Source organism: Athene cunicularia (assembly GCF_003259725.1).
Source record: "Athene cunicularia isolate RWA chromosome Z unlocalized genomic scaffold, athCun1 chrZ_part1, whole genome shotgun sequence".
Lineage (NCBI taxonomy): Eukaryota > Metazoa > Chordata > Aves > Strigiformes > Strigidae > Athene > Athene cunicularia.
The window spans coordinates 25,871,019-25,890,973 of record NW_020799142.1 but is presented as its reverse complement, the minus strand read 5'-3'; the positions used below and the strand labels follow the sequence as shown (position 1 = coordinate 25,890,973).

The 19,955-nt window shown below is 40.7% G+C and overlaps 1 protein-coding gene across 12 annotated transcripts in view; it reads left to right on the top strand.

The window, feature by feature from the left end:
- Nucleotides 1–19,955, top strand: part of UNC13B (unc-13 homolog B) — a 214,126-nt gene that overhangs the window by 49,423 nt on the left and 144,748 nt on the right. For 11 of the 12 annotated variants that reach the window (XM_026865696.1, XM_026865705.1, XM_026865695.1 and 8 more), the window contains 3 exons: nucleotides 5,301–5,520; nucleotides 7,869–7,994; nucleotides 9,938–18,565. In XM_026865696.1, coding sequence (XP_026721497.1) covers nucleotides 5,301–5,520; nucleotides 7,869–7,994; nucleotides 9,938–18,565 — 8,974 coding nt within the window. The remainder of the gene's footprint in view (nucleotides 1–5,300; nucleotides 5,521–7,868; nucleotides 7,995–9,937; nucleotides 18,566–19,955) is intronic. The other variant, XM_026865703.1, reaches the window with a different exon arrangement.

The window sequence follows — 19,955 nt, the reverse complement described above, 5'->3', positions numbered from 1 at the left end:
TGCCTGATGTTCTTCGATTTTTCAGATAATGGAATTTGGAGAGGATGTTATTACTGCAGCCAAGTAACTTAAGTCTGGTGTCCAGCTAATGTTACAGTTCATTTCACACATGGGCCTGTTCTGCATTTTAGAAGTCTTTCACCAGTGACTTTTCTGTTTCTCTCCTCCCATTACATGTTTTGTCCTTGTTCTCCTGTCTTTGATCAAACCATAAGTTCTTTGGGCATTAACAGTGTCGATGACTTCCTCATGCTATCAGTGTTGAATGTCTCATTTGTTTGGGGTTATTCTGAGGTGTAATAGGATAACTGAGAATTAACTAAACTATTGTATACCACTAAAATAAAGAGTAGAGTCCTAAATAGCTTTCTCTTATTCCCTAATTTTGTGTGTTTTGGAAGGAAGTGGGGTGCTTAGGCATTGGTCTGTGAGAGATTTACGAGGGTTGTGCAGGGGGTATTTCACTTGTTTATCTGGAGTGTTGGTGTGTTGTGTTTTAAAAGGTACTTGCATTCATGGAGCTCCCTCCCTCTACTTCATCCTTCCTGTGCTGTCCTCTTTGAAATCATGTTAGCATCCTTACAGGCAGGCTTAGACCAGTGTTGATGATGTTTCCAAATGAACTCCATTAGCTTGACAAGGTAATGAAAAATATACTTCCGATTGTAAACTTACAACAGCGACTGAGAAAAAAGCAGCAGCACCAGCATGTTGGTAGCCAGAAGAGTTTTTCCTGGTGAGAGCTTCTCGCAAGAGGAATGCTGTAGCCCAGGGCCTTTCTAGTTGGGCAGAGGGCATTTTAGAAAAGAGACATATTGTTCCCTGGACTTGGTTTCATTTTTAGGAAAGAGAGACTGAAACAAGTAGGGTAGATATTCAAGGCAGTGTTTGGACTTCAGACTGTCAGTCTAGTTCTTGGCTGTTGAGTGTTTCAGCAGCAGCAAATATTTTCAGGTGGGAAAAACAAGGTTATGAAAGCTCTTAAACTGAAGACTGAGTATTGCTAACTTGCTGTTTTAAAATTATGCAAATTGCTAATGTATTTTTAAGTGGTGAGGGCAATAGGATGAACTAATGATCTGCAAAGTTGTACTTTATTTAAACCTATGATTTTTTAGCATGGAGAGCTATGGAAGAGCCTCAGAAAAATATCCTTGTGTCCTTTTGAGATTTTGTTTTTTCCTCCTTGTTACTTCAGTAGTCCTCTTTAAACTAGTATCCATTTTGATTATAAGATTTCAGAAAATGTACTTGGTTGGCAGAAGTGTCAATGGTTCAGTAAACAGTGAAGTATTGGGGTCTGAGACTTAAGGAAGTTGTTGGCAGCTATTGTGAAAAGCTATTTAAATGTATAAAGGGTGGGAAATGTGAGTTGCAAAGGCCCTGGTGTGGGGCTGGCAGAGATCTCTTCTGGACTTGGACTGGAAGTCATTCCTTCAGTTAGTGCACTTTCTTCTTTTCTACCATTAAAACCAGACAAAAGCTGTGAAAAGCTCAGTGGCTTACTTTGGAGAAGTAGTGGGGTTTTGGGATGCAGAACCTTACATGAACCTCCTTCCTGAATGTGCTACATCTACTGCTTTTGCCCAAGTGTTTGCTCAAGTTTGTGGAGGATAACTAAGTTTAGGGACTGGACCCCAGCTCCCAGTGGTTGATGACACATCACTGCTAGAAAAGCAGGAGGCAATTTCAACCTTTTGAGAGGAAATCCTGACGTGCATGGGGACCTTAAAACAACAAACACTTCTGAAAGTGCATTCATCCAGCCACCTGTAATAGTTTTTCCTGTTAGCTTTCCTTCCTGTCCTGAAGGTTGATGTAAAGGAAGTTGGCAGAAGTTAAATGTGACTGGTAGAGCTGGCTTGTGCGAAGTGGTTTTGAAGTCAGCATATTAAAAGTTGTATGTGTTCTGCCCTGTAACAGTGGTGTAATAACTTCTGGAGTCAGGAGTGGGAAGGAGCAACAGGGTTTCCAGAAGGCAGCTTGTTTCAGAGAAGCTATCTTCTTTCTTGATTTTTTTTTTCCCCACTCTTTGTAAAAATCCTACTGTGTGATGTGATTGTCCAGTGGGTTTTCTTCTTATGCTGCCTATATGCATGAATATTCAACTGTTAAATATGAATAGAATGCTCTTACCTTGCCCCTTTGGCCTTACTCCCCACTCTACACAGTGGGTCCAGCAACAAAGAAACAGTTTTCAACCCTTGAGAGCTCTTTGGTATATGTAAAATTTCTCAAACTGGGATAAAACAATTACTTTTTATATTTATTGTTTTGTATCTTGTTATTAATTAACTGATCTTCAGAGACTGAGGCGAAGCTATAACTTTCCTTAAGGAAGACTTGTTGTATCACCTGTTTGAAGAAGACAGTGCTTGAATTCATCACACCATGTGTGTTGTGAAGGCTGTTTTGCTAAAACATGGGCTGTAATGCCTGACCTCACCATTTGAAGGGATGCTGCATCCCCAAAGCTGCTTTTGCAAGTTCTTGTCAGTCTCTTGCTTAAATAAAATTTGTCAAGTCTGTTAATGAATAGGATCATCACCATGTGCAGAGATTTCACAGTATACTTTCTTGCAAAGGTGGTATGTGCTATAAGCCATATACAGGCCAGGTTTTGGTGCTTTTAATCAGTCTGAGCAATGTCCTCATTTGTGAACACTTCTGTTAAATAAAGGGAGATCACTTGCAGGGTAGATACAATTCAGCATGTGTAAGAGTTTCTGGAGGTGGCCCTTATTTATGAGTCAATTGAGTATTTCTGCCTGGCATTAACATCTGATGAGAATCAACATGTTTCTACCTCATTGATGTTTGTGGTAGCTGGAGCCTGGCATTCTTTAAACTTGTCATCAGAGAGGCATTTTGTGTCATGACCTCTAAGAGTCCCTCATGTTGCACACCAGTAAGAAGTGGGAGAAATTCTGGTGCCACCTTTTGTAAACATATATGCTGTAAATGTTTGACAAACATTTAAGCTTATCAGCTATTTTTAGATGTTGCTTAGACATACTGTGGTTCGTATGGGAAATCTTCATTTGATAGTGCAAAGATGAGATGTGATGACTGGTTAACAAATCCAGCTTGTGCTTCTGCAACAGTTTGATCAGGGAATTTGGGAATCTCTGAGCTGGCCAGCTGGGTAGAATTGGTGACCTGGAGAAGCTGTGTCCTGATTCCCAGTAACTGTAATTGTGTTAAGTTTTTTCACATGCTGATAGTAAGTTTAGCCCTGTGTTAGTGACTTACTGGAGTCACAATAATCTGGGTCAAAAAAATAGTACTACTGATTTGGATTTGTGGTTATACTATTGTGGTGAATTAAACTGTTTATCCCTAGAGGTGTTGGTCTGTGTCTCTTGCCAGATACCAAACCTGTAACTCACTTGGACTGCCTTAAGCCCCTACAAGTGTTAATGATTACACAGCCACAGCTGGAGGAACTTTGCATCATACCAGTGTTACTTAGGCTTTATCTTAAATGAGAGTTATGTTTGATGGGAAGAAGAAATTACTTGAGCAGTGAAGTGAGGCATTAGAAAGCTCTTTGAAACAGTGTTTCTGTCCAAATAAAAGTAATTCTTGTGCATTGAGTTGGTAATGGTTCTAGTGTTCAGCAATGACATTGCTCTGTTGAGTAAGAGCTCATTATCTTTCTGAGGATGGCATGTACCTTGTGATCTACAAACAGATCAGTCCTTGTTCCACAGACTGGAAGTTTGGCCCTCCTCAGAGGGGTTTGGCACTTTGGTGTGTGAAATAATTTTTGTGTAGCACATCTTGAGTGTTTCTCCTAAGCACTGAACTGCAAGAAAATTGATGGAAACTGTGATTTTAATAAAGCTGAACAAAGCAGTGTATGATTGCTATTAATTTCAGTTGACTAGAGACTGACAAGAACTCCGCAGCATTTAAACTACTAAGAAGTAGGAGGCTTAACTCCACTTTCATTGTGGACAATCAAATTGAATTGATGGTACTTAAGAGAGTACAGCCAGGCTTTTTGAAGTGGTTTGTATTTTGCAGACATGTTTTCTGCTGGGGTTGTCTTCCACTCTTCCATCCACTTTAGAGCACTGATATAATCTTACTCAGTTGGGAAGAAACTAAAAAGATCACTAAGAACAAATCTTAGCTTGGATTAAAAAAAATGGAAATTGAATTTGGAGGTGTGGGAAGTGCCTGTGGAACTAAAAGGTGTTCCCTGATGCTGCTTTCCATCTGCTTGGAATTTCAGCAGTTAAATTCAGGGTTTTTAAATGATCTGACATGAAAACAGCACTTTCACTTTATTGGTCTGCCTCATGGTGAATGGCTATGTAGGACACATACTGTTGAATAACTTATCAGAGGGGGCTTTAATTTGATTGTCCTTTTTAGACAGGCTTTTGGTGGCAGAGAGTGTGAATAATGGCTGATCCTTATTTTCCTTTGTTTCAAGCATGTTAATGGTGTGTGTATTTCAGTTTAAGCTTGCAAAGATAAACTTGCATCCTGCACAGCCAAATACAGCCATCCATCATTACTGTATTTTTTATACCTTTCCTCACTATAACTCTGTATTCTCTTTTTCTGAAGGGATAGCAAGCAGAAATGTTTCTGCAGGGAGAGGGACTCACTGGAAATGAGTTTCTACCCTTTTGAAGCTTATCATTACTGTTGACTACTAAAATTAAGCTAACGTTCAATTTTTCCCTTATAAGAAGTAGTATAATTGTTTGTAAGCAGAACTGGTCTCCCAGTTCTTCTTTTTTTTCCTACTGAGTGCTTTTCTTTAGTTTCTCTTAACTTAATACTTTTACCAAAATAAAAGGCACTTTAAAAAAAGAATCTAGAATCCTAGAGTACTGGTTAAGGATGTGAGAAGAGAAGAGATAGTATTACATCTTAAAGGTTGAAAAGTTTCCAGGAAAGAGCTTTCCATAAAGGAATATTTTGGAGTTTTTTTTTCCAACATCTAAATGCTCACTTTGGCAACAGTAAAGAACCTGAAATTTTAGGTGTTGGTGTGGGTTTGTTTGTTTGTTTCAAATAAAAACATCTTAATTTGCTTATTAGGAATGCCTACAGAGAAATAAACTCCTATGATAGGAAGTAGGAAACTAGGGTGTGGAGGCAATCACTGGAATTCTGTGGTACATAATTGAGAGAACTGGAAGTCATAACTCTCTACCAGATGAAGATACATCCATAGCAGAAATAGCATTTTATTGTCATTCTTTAGAAACTAAATAGGCTTCACTGTCCCAGCAAGGCAACTTGAGAGAGCTGTGCCCTTAACTGCTTTTATTTCTTAGCCTTTGAAGATGCTGACAGTGCTGTGGATGATCGAGATAGTGACTATCGCAGTGAGACAAGTAACAGCATTCCTCTATACCACACGACTGCGCAGCCCAATGCCTCTGTGCACCAGTTCACCGTACCGTCGCGCCTGCAGCAGCAAGGTGTCTTGCGGGAGTCCTGTGCCGAGTCCCTACAGAATTGTGATCTGGATTTTCGGGAGCACGTGGCCATCAGGTGGGTGCTGTCTTGTGGGTAATTCTTCTTTTCCCATTGACTTTCCATAGCAGACCCTGAAGGTGCCATACTAGCAGAGGAAGGCAGCTCAAGGGCTCTGAAAGGCCTCTGATAGGAAGATGTTACATGTTTTGTTAAAGCTGAGACTCTGCTGTGAACCAGGAAGAACCCATAAGGCTATGTTTTACACCAGATCCGGCAGCTCAGTGAATTACTGTTTAAAGATATGCTCAAGATCAAGGTAACTTATTCTTGGTTGTACCTTATCTTTGAAGGCCAGAGCACTGGGTAATTGCTTGTTTGGTGCCATTGTATGGGTGTGCTTCCCAAGCCAGCGAAACATGGTCTAACAGACTTATCCTGAGCAGATTTATTTTCTCTTCTGGATTAGCTCCTGTTCTTCTGTTAGCTCTGCCAAAACAATATTCAAGAAGACAGTCTATAGCAGATTAGGCTTGGGGTTTTTTTCTGTTGCCATGTAGCACTGTTGAAGAGTGTATTTTCTCTTTTGGTTTCCTTTGAGCTGTATGAAAGATAGAGTACTTGCTTAAATTACCTTTTTGACCATAAATCAGTAGTTTCACAACTGCTTTTATCTTCTTTAAGTATTAAGCATTACAGCATTAACTTACTAGGATAATGTCTGTGAGCTAGAGCTGGTTGTGCTGGCAACTGTATAAACTTTATAAAACTGCTGTTCCAAATAAAGGGTGAGTTAAGCGTAAAGGGAGAGCAGAAGAACCTGGACAGTGCTGGTCAGCTTGGTAAGAGTGGGTATGTGGAAGAGGCCATGCTGCTGCTTCTGCCTTTGGTGTGGGAGGAAGAACCAGATGCTTAAACACTGTCATAGTTAGAGGTGCACGTTTTATATGTGTTATAACTGAATCATTCTACTTTATCCCCCTTGGTAAGAATGTTCTTGTTTCCCGAAGTCCTAACCTGAATTCACTTGTCCTCATGGGTGTATGACTGAGGCTAAATTTTACTCATTTTTACCTTATGGTCTTTAATGGTAAAGACTGAAGTTTAATGGCAACACTTAATGTTGTTACTGTTATTGAGATTTCGAGGCAAATGTTCCAACAAAAATGCATTTACTGCAGTGTGACATGTCATTCTTAGTGCTCTTTTCCTAGTCCATTAGGTATCTTATATAAGCACGTTATTCCATTTCCTATGCTGTACTGTACTACTGGTTTGCAGTGTTAAAATTGCTGAAGATCTTACTGAGAGCCTGGGAAGATGAGGTGAACGTTTTTCTTTATGGAAGAGCCAAGCTGAACAGGGGTATTGGGCCCCCAGACCGAGAAAGCCAGTGGTGGCTGGCTGTTTTCAGAGTTACGTGACTTCCTGGGGTAGTGTTGAGAATACAGGTAATTTTTCATGACTTGCCTTCCTTGGAGTCAGGAAGTGTGTGAACCTTTAACTTTATCTAATGGATGTAAGACCATCCAAAGAAGCACTTTTGGTTTGAATTGTTAAAAAATATGGAGATGGAACATGTATTTTCTGATTTCCTGAAGGTAATGATATGAATATAAAGATATGAAAGCATCTGGACTGATAACGTCTATTTAAAAATTACAAGATTTGTAGTGTGCTTTGGTCTAAAATTACTTTCCCTTCAAGAAGGCAAGTCCTAGATGATGATTGATTCCCTCTGAGCATTCCTGTTCCCATGTGCATTTTCCTCATGCCCAGCAAGATTTTTTGCTACATATTTAATCTTAAAACTTAGAAAATGCAAATAAGCTTTTCAAAGAAGCTATGTGGGATTCTTGTTCTTATCAGAAAGGTATGTCTAACGAGAGCTAGCTGAAGAAAAGCACATGGGTAGATCTTAAATATTTTGAAAATGCAGCTGTAGCTGAGTATTGTTGTTTGACTTTTGCTCCTAGCAGCTCTAAGTGCTGTGGACCAGGCAGCCACCTGATCAAGTCAGTGTTCCTGGCAGACTGCAGTTGGTGGTTTCTGTCTTGAATTGGACGAAAAGTTGTCTATGCCAGAATGCTTCAACAGAAACTGGCTATATTAACACCTCAGCTTTTTTCTTACAACATTTGAATTTGACTGGAAAAGTCATGATCCTCTTTATCAGCTGTTACACATAATTATGTTCCTTCAGTAGAAGTACATGTGTTTTTATTCCCCACTCTCCTAAGGAGAAACAAGCACTATACTTATTTATCCTTGGAGTGTGTTTTGTTGCCAACAGCCGGTTTGGTTTCAGAATAGCAGACATCTTCCCCTCAGATTTATTTTTAAGCACTAACTTTTCTTTGCAGTGTTAACTTTGTGTAACCATGTGTCCTCCATGTCTCCCTGCTCTTGCTCTATTTACTTCCAAGGCGATATGATAGCATAGATTCCACTGTGAGTGGCCGCACTGACCTAGAGTCCACATCTGAGTCTAGCCAAATGACAAGCCGCCAGTGCTCGCTAGGGAGCAGGCGCTCTCTAGAACTGTCTGATAGGTGGGTTAACCTCTTTGCAGCCTGTGTGCTTGTCTCCTTATTGTTGCTGCTGTGAAGTGGTCTTGTGATATGTTTCAGCTAATACTCGCTGTTTGCCTTGGCTCTGTTTCAGATCTGTGGTAGTTTAATGCTGGGCTGATGTAATCTTTTTCGCCTTTCAGGTGTTGGACTTGTCATTGTTTTATTTCTAGTAAAAGGAATGCTTTGTGGAATAGCAGGGGAAACACTTATGGAGGGGAGGAATTCAGAAAGAAAAGTAATTCCCTTTATGCCTAAATTAGTCAATTATTGGTTCAGCATTTACACCTAATGGCTCTTCAGGCATTCATGTAGCTCCCATTGCTTTCAGCTGAGATTTGGAAGGGCTTGATCCAGTAACTATGGTGGCCCTGGGAATCTTAAATTTCATTAAGAAAATTATTTCAATTACCAACTTAAAATTGCAAGTAAGAAGTGTGGTATGTGTTCTAGACTGTGTACAGGAGGGCTCATTTAAAGTAATTAGTACATTTCCAATTAATGTAAGTTAGCTAATACTGGTGCAAATGAAGCACTAAACCAGCAGTAATGAAAATGCAGTGACCTATTTCTTTCTCAGGTCTATCCCATCAATACCCTATACTGGGGTGCCCCAGACAGCTCTCAAGGTGAAGACTCTTGTATTAGCAGTATCCATACAATGCTCATGTGTCCTTTGCCCTTTCCCTTCTCTTGCCCTGCTTTTATGGGGTCAGGGCATGTGTGCCCTCATGATCCGTAGTTCTCAACAATGAATGATGTGAGACAAAGCTGCTGCGCATCTTTCAAATGAGCATTTTGATTTTATTTTTTTTTTTTTTACATCAATTTTCTGCCTGTTTATTTTTATGTAGGCTGGTAAGAACTCTTCTTGTGAGATTTAGAATAAAGAGGAAGCTTTTTTGCTACTGGCCTTCAGGCTGAACAGTTGAGATAGTCCTTCTGATCAAGGGCTAAGAACTAATCCCAAAATCCCAAGTGTCATGTACTTGGTTTTCTAGGAAGCTTTGGATTGTTTGATAGCAAAACACTAGCTGCTTTAATCCACTCTCTGACAATGGACAAGTATAGATAGTTGGATCTGTTTAGATGCATTATAAATGGGAAGTACAGATCCTGGAAAGCATCTGTGGCTTACTATGGCTAATATCCATTGTGAATGTTTTGTTTTGCCCTCAGATGCAGCAACAGCTCTGCGGATCTTCATTTTGCATTGGTAGGAGCCCCCTGAGGGCACTAGCTGCAGTGAGAGCCTTTGCAGAAAAGAGGAGTGATTGAGTAGCTGGAGCTTGTTCTGTTCTCATGTGCATTTTGTCCCTTGTACCCACTTCCCTGGAGTCCAGTGACTCCAGAGTCTTTGCATGCACTCTCTGCTCTGTAGCCACACTTGAGAGAAAAAAAAAAAAAGTGCCTGTGTGCTTTATGAGTACTGCTAAAACAAAGTCTGCAGCCTAGAGTGACCGAAATGCATGCATAGCATAGTGGAATGGTGTGCGTGGGCACTGTATCTCAAAGTAGTCCCGTTACTGTAATAAGTGACTTTTTTTCAGCATGCCTAAAAAAGTAACAGCAGAGTACTGGTGCAGCCAAGGCTGTGTGCCCTCACTTGATCACAAAAAGCTGTTCTCCTTCAAACAAGCATTTAAAAATTTTGTGAAACTGTAACTGGTGGAATATCATAACCCATGCTGCTTTTTTTGACTACTTGATTGAAATGTAATGGTGGTAAATTGGCAGGGTTTCAGTTTTTTTTATCTCTGAATGTTTCTCATTTTAATTTTCCTTTATTTAATGCATGTTTTTTCATTACTATTTTTTATGTCCTTTCTAGAGCTTTTTAAAAATACTGTTATTTTTCCTTTCCATTTTTTTTTTTTTGCTGCTTCTCTTCCTTTCCCTCCCACCCTTTTTATTTCTCATCTTAGACAAGGTTCTCTAGATAGAAATGAAAGAGTCAGGATCATTCTATTTAACTGTGAAGATGGAGATGAAGAACAGGAGAGTAACTATGAAGAGCTAGGAAAACTACTAATAGATGAATTCTTAGAAAAGAGTCATAAAAATAGAAGTTGGCAGGACACAAATGTAAAAAAGACACAAACTCTCTCAAAACCAGAAAATTTTGATCACTATGAAAGATCAAGGTGCTACCAAAATGTGTGTGTGGAGTCAGGGTCTGTAGATGTCCCTAGGTATCCTCAGGAATATGACACAATAGATAGGAGAAGGAAAAAGAAGCTGCGATACAATTTTGAAGAGGGTGAACAAGTAAGCCTGCCAAGTAATGAAGGTCTGCAGTTTCCTGGGGAGAAAACAGTTTATTTCAATGGTGTGGCAACTAGTTCTGAACCTAATAATGATTTCCCAGTATATGATAGAACTGGAAAATATACCAGCAGCTCTGAAAGTAAGGAACAGTTACCTGATTATCCCATCCTGCGTCCGTACAAAAATGGCTTAATGGTTAAAAGTGGCAAGTTGCCCAACAGGCAGGGAGTCAACCATGAAGGCTCACTCCACCTCAGTAACAGTGAAGACATGAAACTCACAGGGATTCCAGATAACACTTTTGTGCCTGTGGATGTCCTCGAGGAATTTGACAGCAGTGCTTCTGATGAGTTCCAGTACTCGCCTGTTTCAGATGATGAAATGGAGGAACTGGCTATGCTTTCACCAACTTGGTGTGATTCTGACATCAGCCATTTGAGAGACTTCACTGTTAATTACCCTGCAAACATGGGCTCCCAGTTAAAGGCTAGCTGTGATAAAACCCACAAAACTAAAGGGAGCAAGCATGGTCATCCTGTGCAAGACTTAACACAGTCTCCTGTTGAAGAACCCAGCGAGGAGTACATCGACACCATGGATGAACTTCAGTGTCTGGTAGAATCAGTTTCGGAATACTTGGCTGAAAAGGAGGAAGAAATCAGCAAATTTGGTACGTTGCCAGAGACCAGAAAAAATGTTGAGAGCATGTCACTGAAGCAGGATAATGTTGATAATTCAGTAGAAGGCCCGAAGTCTGAACAGACCAAACATCCTGCTGTAGAGGAGAGTACCAAGGGCAAATGTGAACCTCTCCCAGACTTGTCAGGTGTGAAGAATACAGTGAATTCTCTGTTCAGCTCTTTCACTGAAAAGGTGGGGTCAAGCACAAAGCAACTCACAGCCTCTGTTGAAAAACTTGTTTCTTCCACTCCAGAGAAGACAGAAACCAGAAACTCATCAGAAAGTGGAATCTCAAATGTATTTTCTAGTTCATCTTCTGGAATGATAGCAGATGGTAAAGCTGACACAAAGTTCTCCATTCACTCTTTGCTACCATCCCAGGTGAGTGGTGATAAAAGAGCTCAGACTGTAAACTGCAACAAGCCAGAAACCACTGAGATTGACAGTCAGGCTTCTGCACTGCCTCATCTCCAGCAATCACAAGAAACTACCACCAGCAGCCAGCAGAGCCAACATTCGGTTATGAATTCTGTTCTAGGCATGTTGAATCCTTTAAAGATCTTCTCTGAGAAGGAAGTGCCAAAACAAGAAGTCATAAAGGAGGAGCACACTGAAGAGGACAGCCACGCCGTGAAAGTTGATGAGGCAAACAGAAGCGAGAAACCATCTGGACAGATGGCAGCCAGGACCAGCAGTGTTATTCCAGAGATACAGCTGAGTGAGTCTAGAAGTGAGACAGAGGTGAACACAAATAGCACTTCTGTGTCTTCAATTTTTGGCAGGCTCACAAGCTCAGTCAGTTCCTTCGGTCTGAAAGCCAATTTTGATGGTCTCTTGTCTCCCAAGCAGCAGGATGCGCCACAGAAGCAGTCAGATTTGCATCATGTTACAAAGCAGCCAGATACCACTGTGCAAGAGGGTACACCCACTGCCAGGGAACAGCTTCCTTCAAATCGCTTAGAGGATCAGCATGCTACAGGTCATGGGCTGGGAAACAAGCAAAACAGAAGTAATGTGGAACTTAATTCACAGCCTCAAGATCAGGGTACAGCATCTGAAAGCTTTTTCAGTCCACTCAAGAAATCTTTCAGTCAGTTGTTGCTTCCTTCTGCTGAACAAGGGCAGAAAGTAAGTACATCTGGGCTTTTTAAAAGCCATAAGTCTGAGGAGGATGTAAGACAAAATAGTTCATCAAATGAGGAACACTCGTTTCCTTTCACTGGGAAACTTCCTTTTTTGAGTGGGTTGGTTTTATCAGAAAAGCAGGAACATATGAATGAGAAAGAAGGTTTTATTCCTTCATTATTTAAATTTTCTTCTGCAGAAAATCTAGCACCTTCACAGGACCAAAGAAGTAATCTGAGTTCTAGTGACATTTCTTTGCTTGAAGACAAAAAGACTAATTCAAAAAATGCCTTTTCATCAAAATCTAGCTCTGTTCCAAATTTATCAGACCATAAAGAGGAACTTGAACAAACAAAAAACATGAAAAAAGAAAACCTATCTAGTGCCCAAGTAAATAGAAAAAAACACCAAGAGAGTGCCTCTGCTATGTTTAAGGCTACAGGAGAGCAGCAGAGAACTAAGACTGTTCAGAAAGAACCTAGAAATGTAAAAGGAGGATTGACAAGAGAAGGACTAAATGCACCACATTTAAATGATAGCTCTGTTGAATCAGTCTCTTCAGCCAGAGGGCCAGAAGCTGCAAGTGCAGATGATATGCAGAAGAAGCACACACCAGGTTTTCTTTCTGGGTTTCTTCACATTTCCTCCAATGAAAACACAGCCACTAATCAAGACTTGACTCTTAAAAGTGAGACTGATGGCCAGAAAAGCAGTTCTCCTGGATTATTTTCTGGTTTATTTAAATTAGCTTCAGGTGAAAACTTAGCTGAATGTAAGCAAGAGAAGATGAAGACAAACTCTCTAGGCTTTGTGAAGCTTTTTGATAGAGGGGAGGATTCTAGCTCAGAGACAAAACCCAGCAACTCCGGAACGGCTTCTGACACTCAAAGCAGCACTGTAGAAAAGCAAGAAGCTTCCAGCTTCTTAAAAAATCTCCTTCCCAGACCAAAGGATAAACTAGATAATGTGAAAACGACTGAATCATCCAAAACTACTGACTGCCTGTCCAGTGCAAGAGTAAATAAAACAGCTGAGCCCCAGGTTTCCCATTGTGGGCATTCTGATGCTTTAAATCCTCAAGACAAGGTACAGGACTTGTCTGGAAAGTCTGAAAATAGTAGGCATATCCCTTATCAGGATTCAGGATCTGGAGTTTTTCCAACTGTCTTAAACAAAGGATCAACTGAATTTCTCAACTTAACTAATAAAAGCTATAACCCTACAGAGCAGTACTCAGTTTTTCAGGAAACAAGAAGCCATTCTAGCTTTGAATGGGAATATGAAGTTGGGGAACTTGCTGACGCTCACAAGACAGCAGTACCAGTTTACTACATGTTGAACCAGAACTGTGCTCTGCCCCCTCAGTTCTTGGACTGGCCTGAAAATGATATGATAGTGAATCTCTGTAAAAAGGATGGAAATGCAAATGTGACGAATTGGCAGACTAATGCCAATTTTGATGGACAGAGTTTAGATTTAAGTGTAATGTCATATGAGTCATTTGACCAGTTAATGTTTCCAGATGTTTGTTCAGAAGAAAATGATGCACGGACTGCTAATTCTCTCAATGAAAGTTACAGCACCTTTCCACCATTTGAAAGAGATGGCAGTTACTCACTGGAAGAGTTGCCCATGGATTTAAGCTACTCCTCTGGCTGTGATGCGACTATGTGGACTCTAATTGACCAAGAGACTTTAAGTATGGATGAGAGCTTTATGTACTCATCCTATAGCCAGGAGTATCAGGAGTGGCTAATGATGCTTGAACAGGGTATATGGTGGCCATCAGAAGATGGTGATTGTGGATACTACATGTACAGTGATAGCCAGTATGTGTATTCACTTCTCACTGATCCCACTGGACAGTATGTCTATGTGTGTGCTCCCGAAACGTATTCCTACCTGGACTGCTGGGATTATAATTTTCAGATGGATTCCATTCCAAGAGCTGTGCTAGAGGACAGCACAATTGCAGTTTGTGGTTTCAAAGTCCCTCTTGGCAGTGAAGATGAGCTGTTTTGGTTTGCTGAAGAAGAGTCTTTAGATGATTATGCAACAAATAAACCTCTGGATTTGTCAGTAGCTTTGCAGAGGAGCAATCAGCTAATGAACATGAATTTGGAGACTTTTTCACAAATGTTTGAAGAGTCTATTTACTACCAGAGAGAACAGCCGTTAGACTTCTCAGGTTATAAACTTCAAAAACTCAAAGTAGATTTTAGACCTGAGAAGGAAGCCCTGAATTATTCAGAGGAGTCTCCGCTAACCCTTGATCTCAGAATACATTCCAGAGTGGCTTTTGATAAATTGCTGAGTAAGGAAGGCCACACCAAGGAAGTGGATAAGGCTGTTCCTGTGACAACTACTGGGAGTGGGTCATCAGGATTCTTTGGTTTCCATCTGTTTCAGTCTGCTCCTAAAGCTGAAGAAACTGTGTCATCTGCTGAAATAGTACTTGAAGCAAAAAAGACGGAGGAACATAAGAAAACGCCAGTGAACAAAGTTAGCTCTTTATTTTCTGCTTTGGGTGGACTAATTGGAAAGCCTTCAGGTCCTGACCCTGAGAGACCAGAAGATTCTGCCTTGAAGAGAAAAGACACACAGTCAAAATCATCTGAAAATAAAGCTGATGTATTATCCCTTTCACCAAATAATAAATTAGATGAGACACAAGCAGGGCAAAAGTTTCCTGCTACATCAGAACAGAGAAGAAATACTTCATCAGAACTTAATTGGGAGGCTGCTAGAAATGAAACACCAGAATTAAATAGGAATGAAAGCATCCATGTTAAAAAAACAGGATTTACAAAATCTCCTCAACTGAGCCAAACTGCTCCAGATGGCAAACCCATGCAAGAAGAGAGAACTGTTAAAGCAACACCAACTTCCAGGCATCTTGAAGGGCATGCAAGTATTAATGAACCTAGTCAGTCACAGCCAAATCAGAGCAATCCAGCTACTGAGCATGAAGAGACATTATTTAAAAGTGCTCTGAAATTGTTTAGTCTTGGAGAAGATTCTCCTGCAAAGTCAACTGCCAACAAAACCCAAGCTTCTGGATTTTTTGATTTCTTTAAAACGCAAGTAAGCAAAGCATCACAGCCATCACCAGATTTGGAAGAAAGTCAAAGTGGTAAGCCAGAAAAGGTGATACAGCCAGAACAGAAGGAAACTTCCAGCATCTCATCATTATTTGGATCTCTTGGAGAACTCTTCAAAGTGGAGGCTGTGTCTTCTCAACCAACCTCAAGTACTGCAACTCTGCCAAAAACCAATATCAGAACTGTGGCTGAGTCAAGACAACAAACTGAGAAGTTTGAGGGTCTTCAAAGTGGCAGTACACCATGTCTGTCCTCTACCCCTAAGGAAGGGGTGAGAACAGAAGGCATGGACGGGCAGGCCTCTCCTAGCCCTGGGGTGCAAATGGAACAACGAAGCAGAAAAGCTGAGGAGGAGTCTCCTGAGAATAAAAAAGTGCCTCCTGAAATCGCTTCACAGATGCCAATGAGTGTAGGTCCCAAAGCAAGCCAAATGAGTCAGTCATCTCTGCAGCAAAGCAGCATATCTGCAGTTACACCAAAGCAACAAGGTGGAAATCACTCAGAAGGCACAGTTAATCAGGCAAAACCAAAGCTGGGTCAGACACCTAAAGAGTCAGGTTTCAGTTTCCCATTCAGCTTTTCTGATATCACTGCTTTGAAATCACAGCCAGCACAGTCAGCCAGTAGGAGCATCTTCTCCTTCTTCACTGGATCAGATGAGCCAAAGCCTTCAGCACCTACTACTGCTTCTGCTAGTGGGAAGCAGCAAGAAACAGAGGGACTGTTTCATCTGCCCTCCTTCTTCTCCAGCAGTCCAACTGCTGAGAAGAGCGTACCTCAAAGAAGTACTAGCTTTAGCTTCTTCAATTTGACATCCTTTTTGGATGAAAAGCCACAAACTGCTCCAGAACAGGAGAATAATACAAAATCAACTAAACTAGTGAACTCTAAGCCAGATGTGAAGCAAAATATTTCCACTGGCTCTGGTGTCAAAATTAACAGTTCTGCCAGGCAACAAGATGCTGACAATAAAGAAGTTGATGATATTATTGCAGCAGTGACCGGCATACAAATGTCTAATAACATCATGATCCCAGAAAATAATCCAGAAATGTTGGCAGTGGAAAACGTAGGAAGTGTTGCTCAGGGAGCTAAAGAGGAAGACCTAGAGAAGCTTCCACAGAAAAATGACACTGCAGTAACCAATTTGGCTGCTTCTGGTCCTTGCCTTCAGTCTACTTCCATAGGGACAGAAGACTACGCTTTGGGTAGCACAGGGAAAATGGACAGTTTTGCATTATCTGTTGATAAAGAAGAGCCTTATTCTCCAAAAGAACAAGCTCCTGAAAAGGAAGATTATAGCATGGCCTTAAGTATTAAAATGGATGACCAGAGTCTAAATGACATAAATATTACAAGTGACATAAAAAATGAAGTGGTCTCTGAAGAAGTATGTGTACAGCATGAGTTGCCAGAAGATAAATTACCTGAACAAACTCTTGGTGACAGGTTACAACAAGCACAAGAGCTACACTCTTCTAAAATGCCAGAGGCATCTGATTTGCAAAACAAACCTAAGGAACCTGAGGGTGATAAATCTGTACTGGATTCTTCAGTTGAAATGTTTTCAAGTTTCATGACAAAAATGAAACCACCTAAAACATTTTCCAGTTTCTTTTCCCAACCTCAAGCTACTGCACCTCCTACTGCACAGAAGAAAAGCTCCTCTTTCTTTGGTTTCTCATCCCTCCCAAGTGGCCCAGCACCAACTTTCACAAATGATCTCTTCGGTATCTTTAAAGGTCCAAAAGAATCTCCAAAAGAGATGCCTCAAAAATCTACCCCTAAACCTCAAAGTAATAGTGTGAAAGATGTCACTGGGTCTGCTCCAGAAAAAGACTCTAGTGAGACAGAAATTGCAGCTGCAGCCAAAGAGTCTAAAAGAGATCTTATGAGCTCTCTGAAGGAGGATGTATTATTACCTGTTTCAACAGAAGAGAACTCCACAAAAGAGTCTCCTATGAAAGTAGAAGCTGAGGAAGAAAGGAACTTGGCAACCTGTAAAGAGGAACCTTTGAAGATCACTCCAGAAACAGCAGTGTCTAGTGAAAATCAAGCCCTTGAGATTCTGCAGTTGGATAATTATGCACAACCCTCTGAGATGGTGGATAGTAAGCCATGCCAGTCTGATCTCAGTAACGCAGTTGATGCAGTGCAGACTGAGGCTGCTGACCACACTGATATAAGTACATGCCAACTAGATGTGGGGTCTTCACGTGTAACAGAGGAACAGGCTGTTCCTACAGACAAGGCAGCCTCTGACAGCCTTCAGACTGGCTATTCTGATGGGTTTGAACTGGAAATGGAAGCCCCAGCTGATGAGGCAGACACAGACCTTTCCCAGTTGTCTGAGAGTGCTACAGTTGATTCGGAGCCTGCTGTTACAGAGGATCAGGACAATGCTGGTATTGATCAGCAGGACATGATCATTAGTAATGGGAGAGAACCCACAGCTCCAGCTGATGAGCCCACTGTTCATCTGCTCCAGCAGAACAAAGAGAAGACAAGTGAGGTAGAACAGCAAACTGCTGAACAGGCAAAACATTTAGTGTTTGATGAGGTGCCTGCTGAAGGGGTTGCTTTCAAATGTGACTTGAAGAATCAGAGTAAACCTAATAATGTTCCTTCAGATGCAAACAGTAGTAAAATGGTCTTTGAAATACCAAGCATGCCCAGTTTGCCAAAATTCAGCTTTATGTCATCTGCTGATAGTGGAAAGCCATTTGGGTCATTCTTCTCTCAGCAGCAACCTTCAGTTAATAAAGCAGGGGCAGATCAGGGTCTCATGTCCAGCTTTAAGAAATTTTCTTCAACTCTGTTTGAAGGAGGTAGTGAAGAAAAGGTGAGTAAGCCAGAGAGTGCCCAAGGAGCAGTATTTGGGAAAAAGCTAGATTTCTCCTTTCCCTGGCAAAAAGACAACAGGGAGACCTCTGCCAAAACGGAACCACATGTACCACCACAGGCTTTGTCAAAACCAGATGACAAGGTGTTAGGAACAGTTAGTTCAGATGAAAACTCAAAATCTGTGGTCCCAGATCAACTGACTGATGCAAATATAGAAGTAAACTTGTCTTCAAGGCAGCCTGACACTGTAGACAATGAACTTTCTGAAGAACCATCTGGTGCAAGTGCTGTTGATGATATATCCAAGAAAGAGCTAGGAGAGAAGTTTGATCAAGAGTCAGAAGATCAGCAGAACATGATTTCAGGTGAACTGCAGAAAGAAGATCAGGCAGAAGATCATGAAGCAGAAGACCATGAACCAGACAAGCCTGAACTGAAAGAAACTGAGCTTGATTCCGCTCCTAATGGAGCGATGCTTCATCCTAGCACGCAGGCTGCAGATCTGAATAGCGTGGAACAACTGAAAGAGAAAAGGCTAGTTACAAATGAGTCATAATAAATGGTTTCAAGTTTTTGACCATTTATAATGCAATACTGCAGCAGTAGATATTGGCCTTGGTGTCTGGTGTTTGTAGCTCAGTCCCATCCCCTGTTTGTTGTCAAGTGTTTGTAGTATTATTACTGATAGCTGTCACAGAGGATGTGACAAACTACAGTCACTAGTCATGTATGAGCCCTGAGACCATTTTCTCACCGTTTCCCACTCCTTTTTCTGTAAGTGTAATTGGATTTTCCATGTTCTTGTACTGTGTCCCTCTGAGTGAGATGCTTTTAGTGCGAATTTCATTAGCCTTGCAGAAGTTGTATTATTTGTGTGTTAATTCCGATGCATACAATTCACTTTGCTTTCTTCTATTGTGATAATTATGTTGTATTTGCTAAGAAAAAAGTAACATTAGGTAGAAGGTATTGGAAGGAATGAGCATTTTGTTTTCAAAATGTGAGGTACAGGTTTTTAATTGTAGAGAGTAATTTAACTTGCTGCTGGTGTCTTACAGAACTAGTTTGGTTCATTTCATGTTATTGAATATTTTAAAACATTTTCAGATATATCAGCGAAGGCATTCTAATGCTTGCTGTTCCTAAATTCTGCACAAAGGTTATTTTCTACAGTTAGGAAAACCACCAAAGGAAGTTATCAGTATTTAATGAGTCTGTATTCAGTCTTGTGCATATGTTAAGTTACAGTTGCCCTCAAAAATCAAAACAGAGACTTGCTAACTGTATATCTCTGTGATATAAGTGAAACGTGCTTCTGATTATGTAATTTCAACACTGCACTCGCAAGGCTTCCTATCTGGCTTCAAATTCTCCTAAGTTGCAAGTGAAACATTAGTGCTGCTTAATTCTTGGCTGTAGTTTTCCTGACTGCATGAGAAATTTTCATCCACTGTATTTTCTGTGAGGATTCTAGGAATTCAGTCGTGGTGTCCTGAATCACAGAGATCATTCCCCTTTGGGGCTGGTCTTTCGTATAAACTAAATTCTTGAAAAAGCTCTCTTGGAGCGAGATGTATAGCTAGCTCCCCATTGAGCAATTGCTTTACTTTTGCAAAAGGTTTTAAGTTGATAGTCTTGATAACCTTAATCATGACTGTAGTGTATTTTATCAGAAATATGTAATATATATAAAAATAAAGTTAACTTTAAGTTAACCGTACTTTTGAACAATGGTCAGCTAAAATGATCATGGTGAAGACCTTAGCAGCAGTGACACTGCAGAAGACAGAAACGCTTCCACTCTGAATTGCTATGTTTCCATTCTTATTCCTGTCTGGTTATTCGAATATCTTCACTGGCAGTTTCTGGCTAATATAAAGTGAAGAAATAGGCAGCTGGTGCAAGAAAGACTATTGGCACAAAT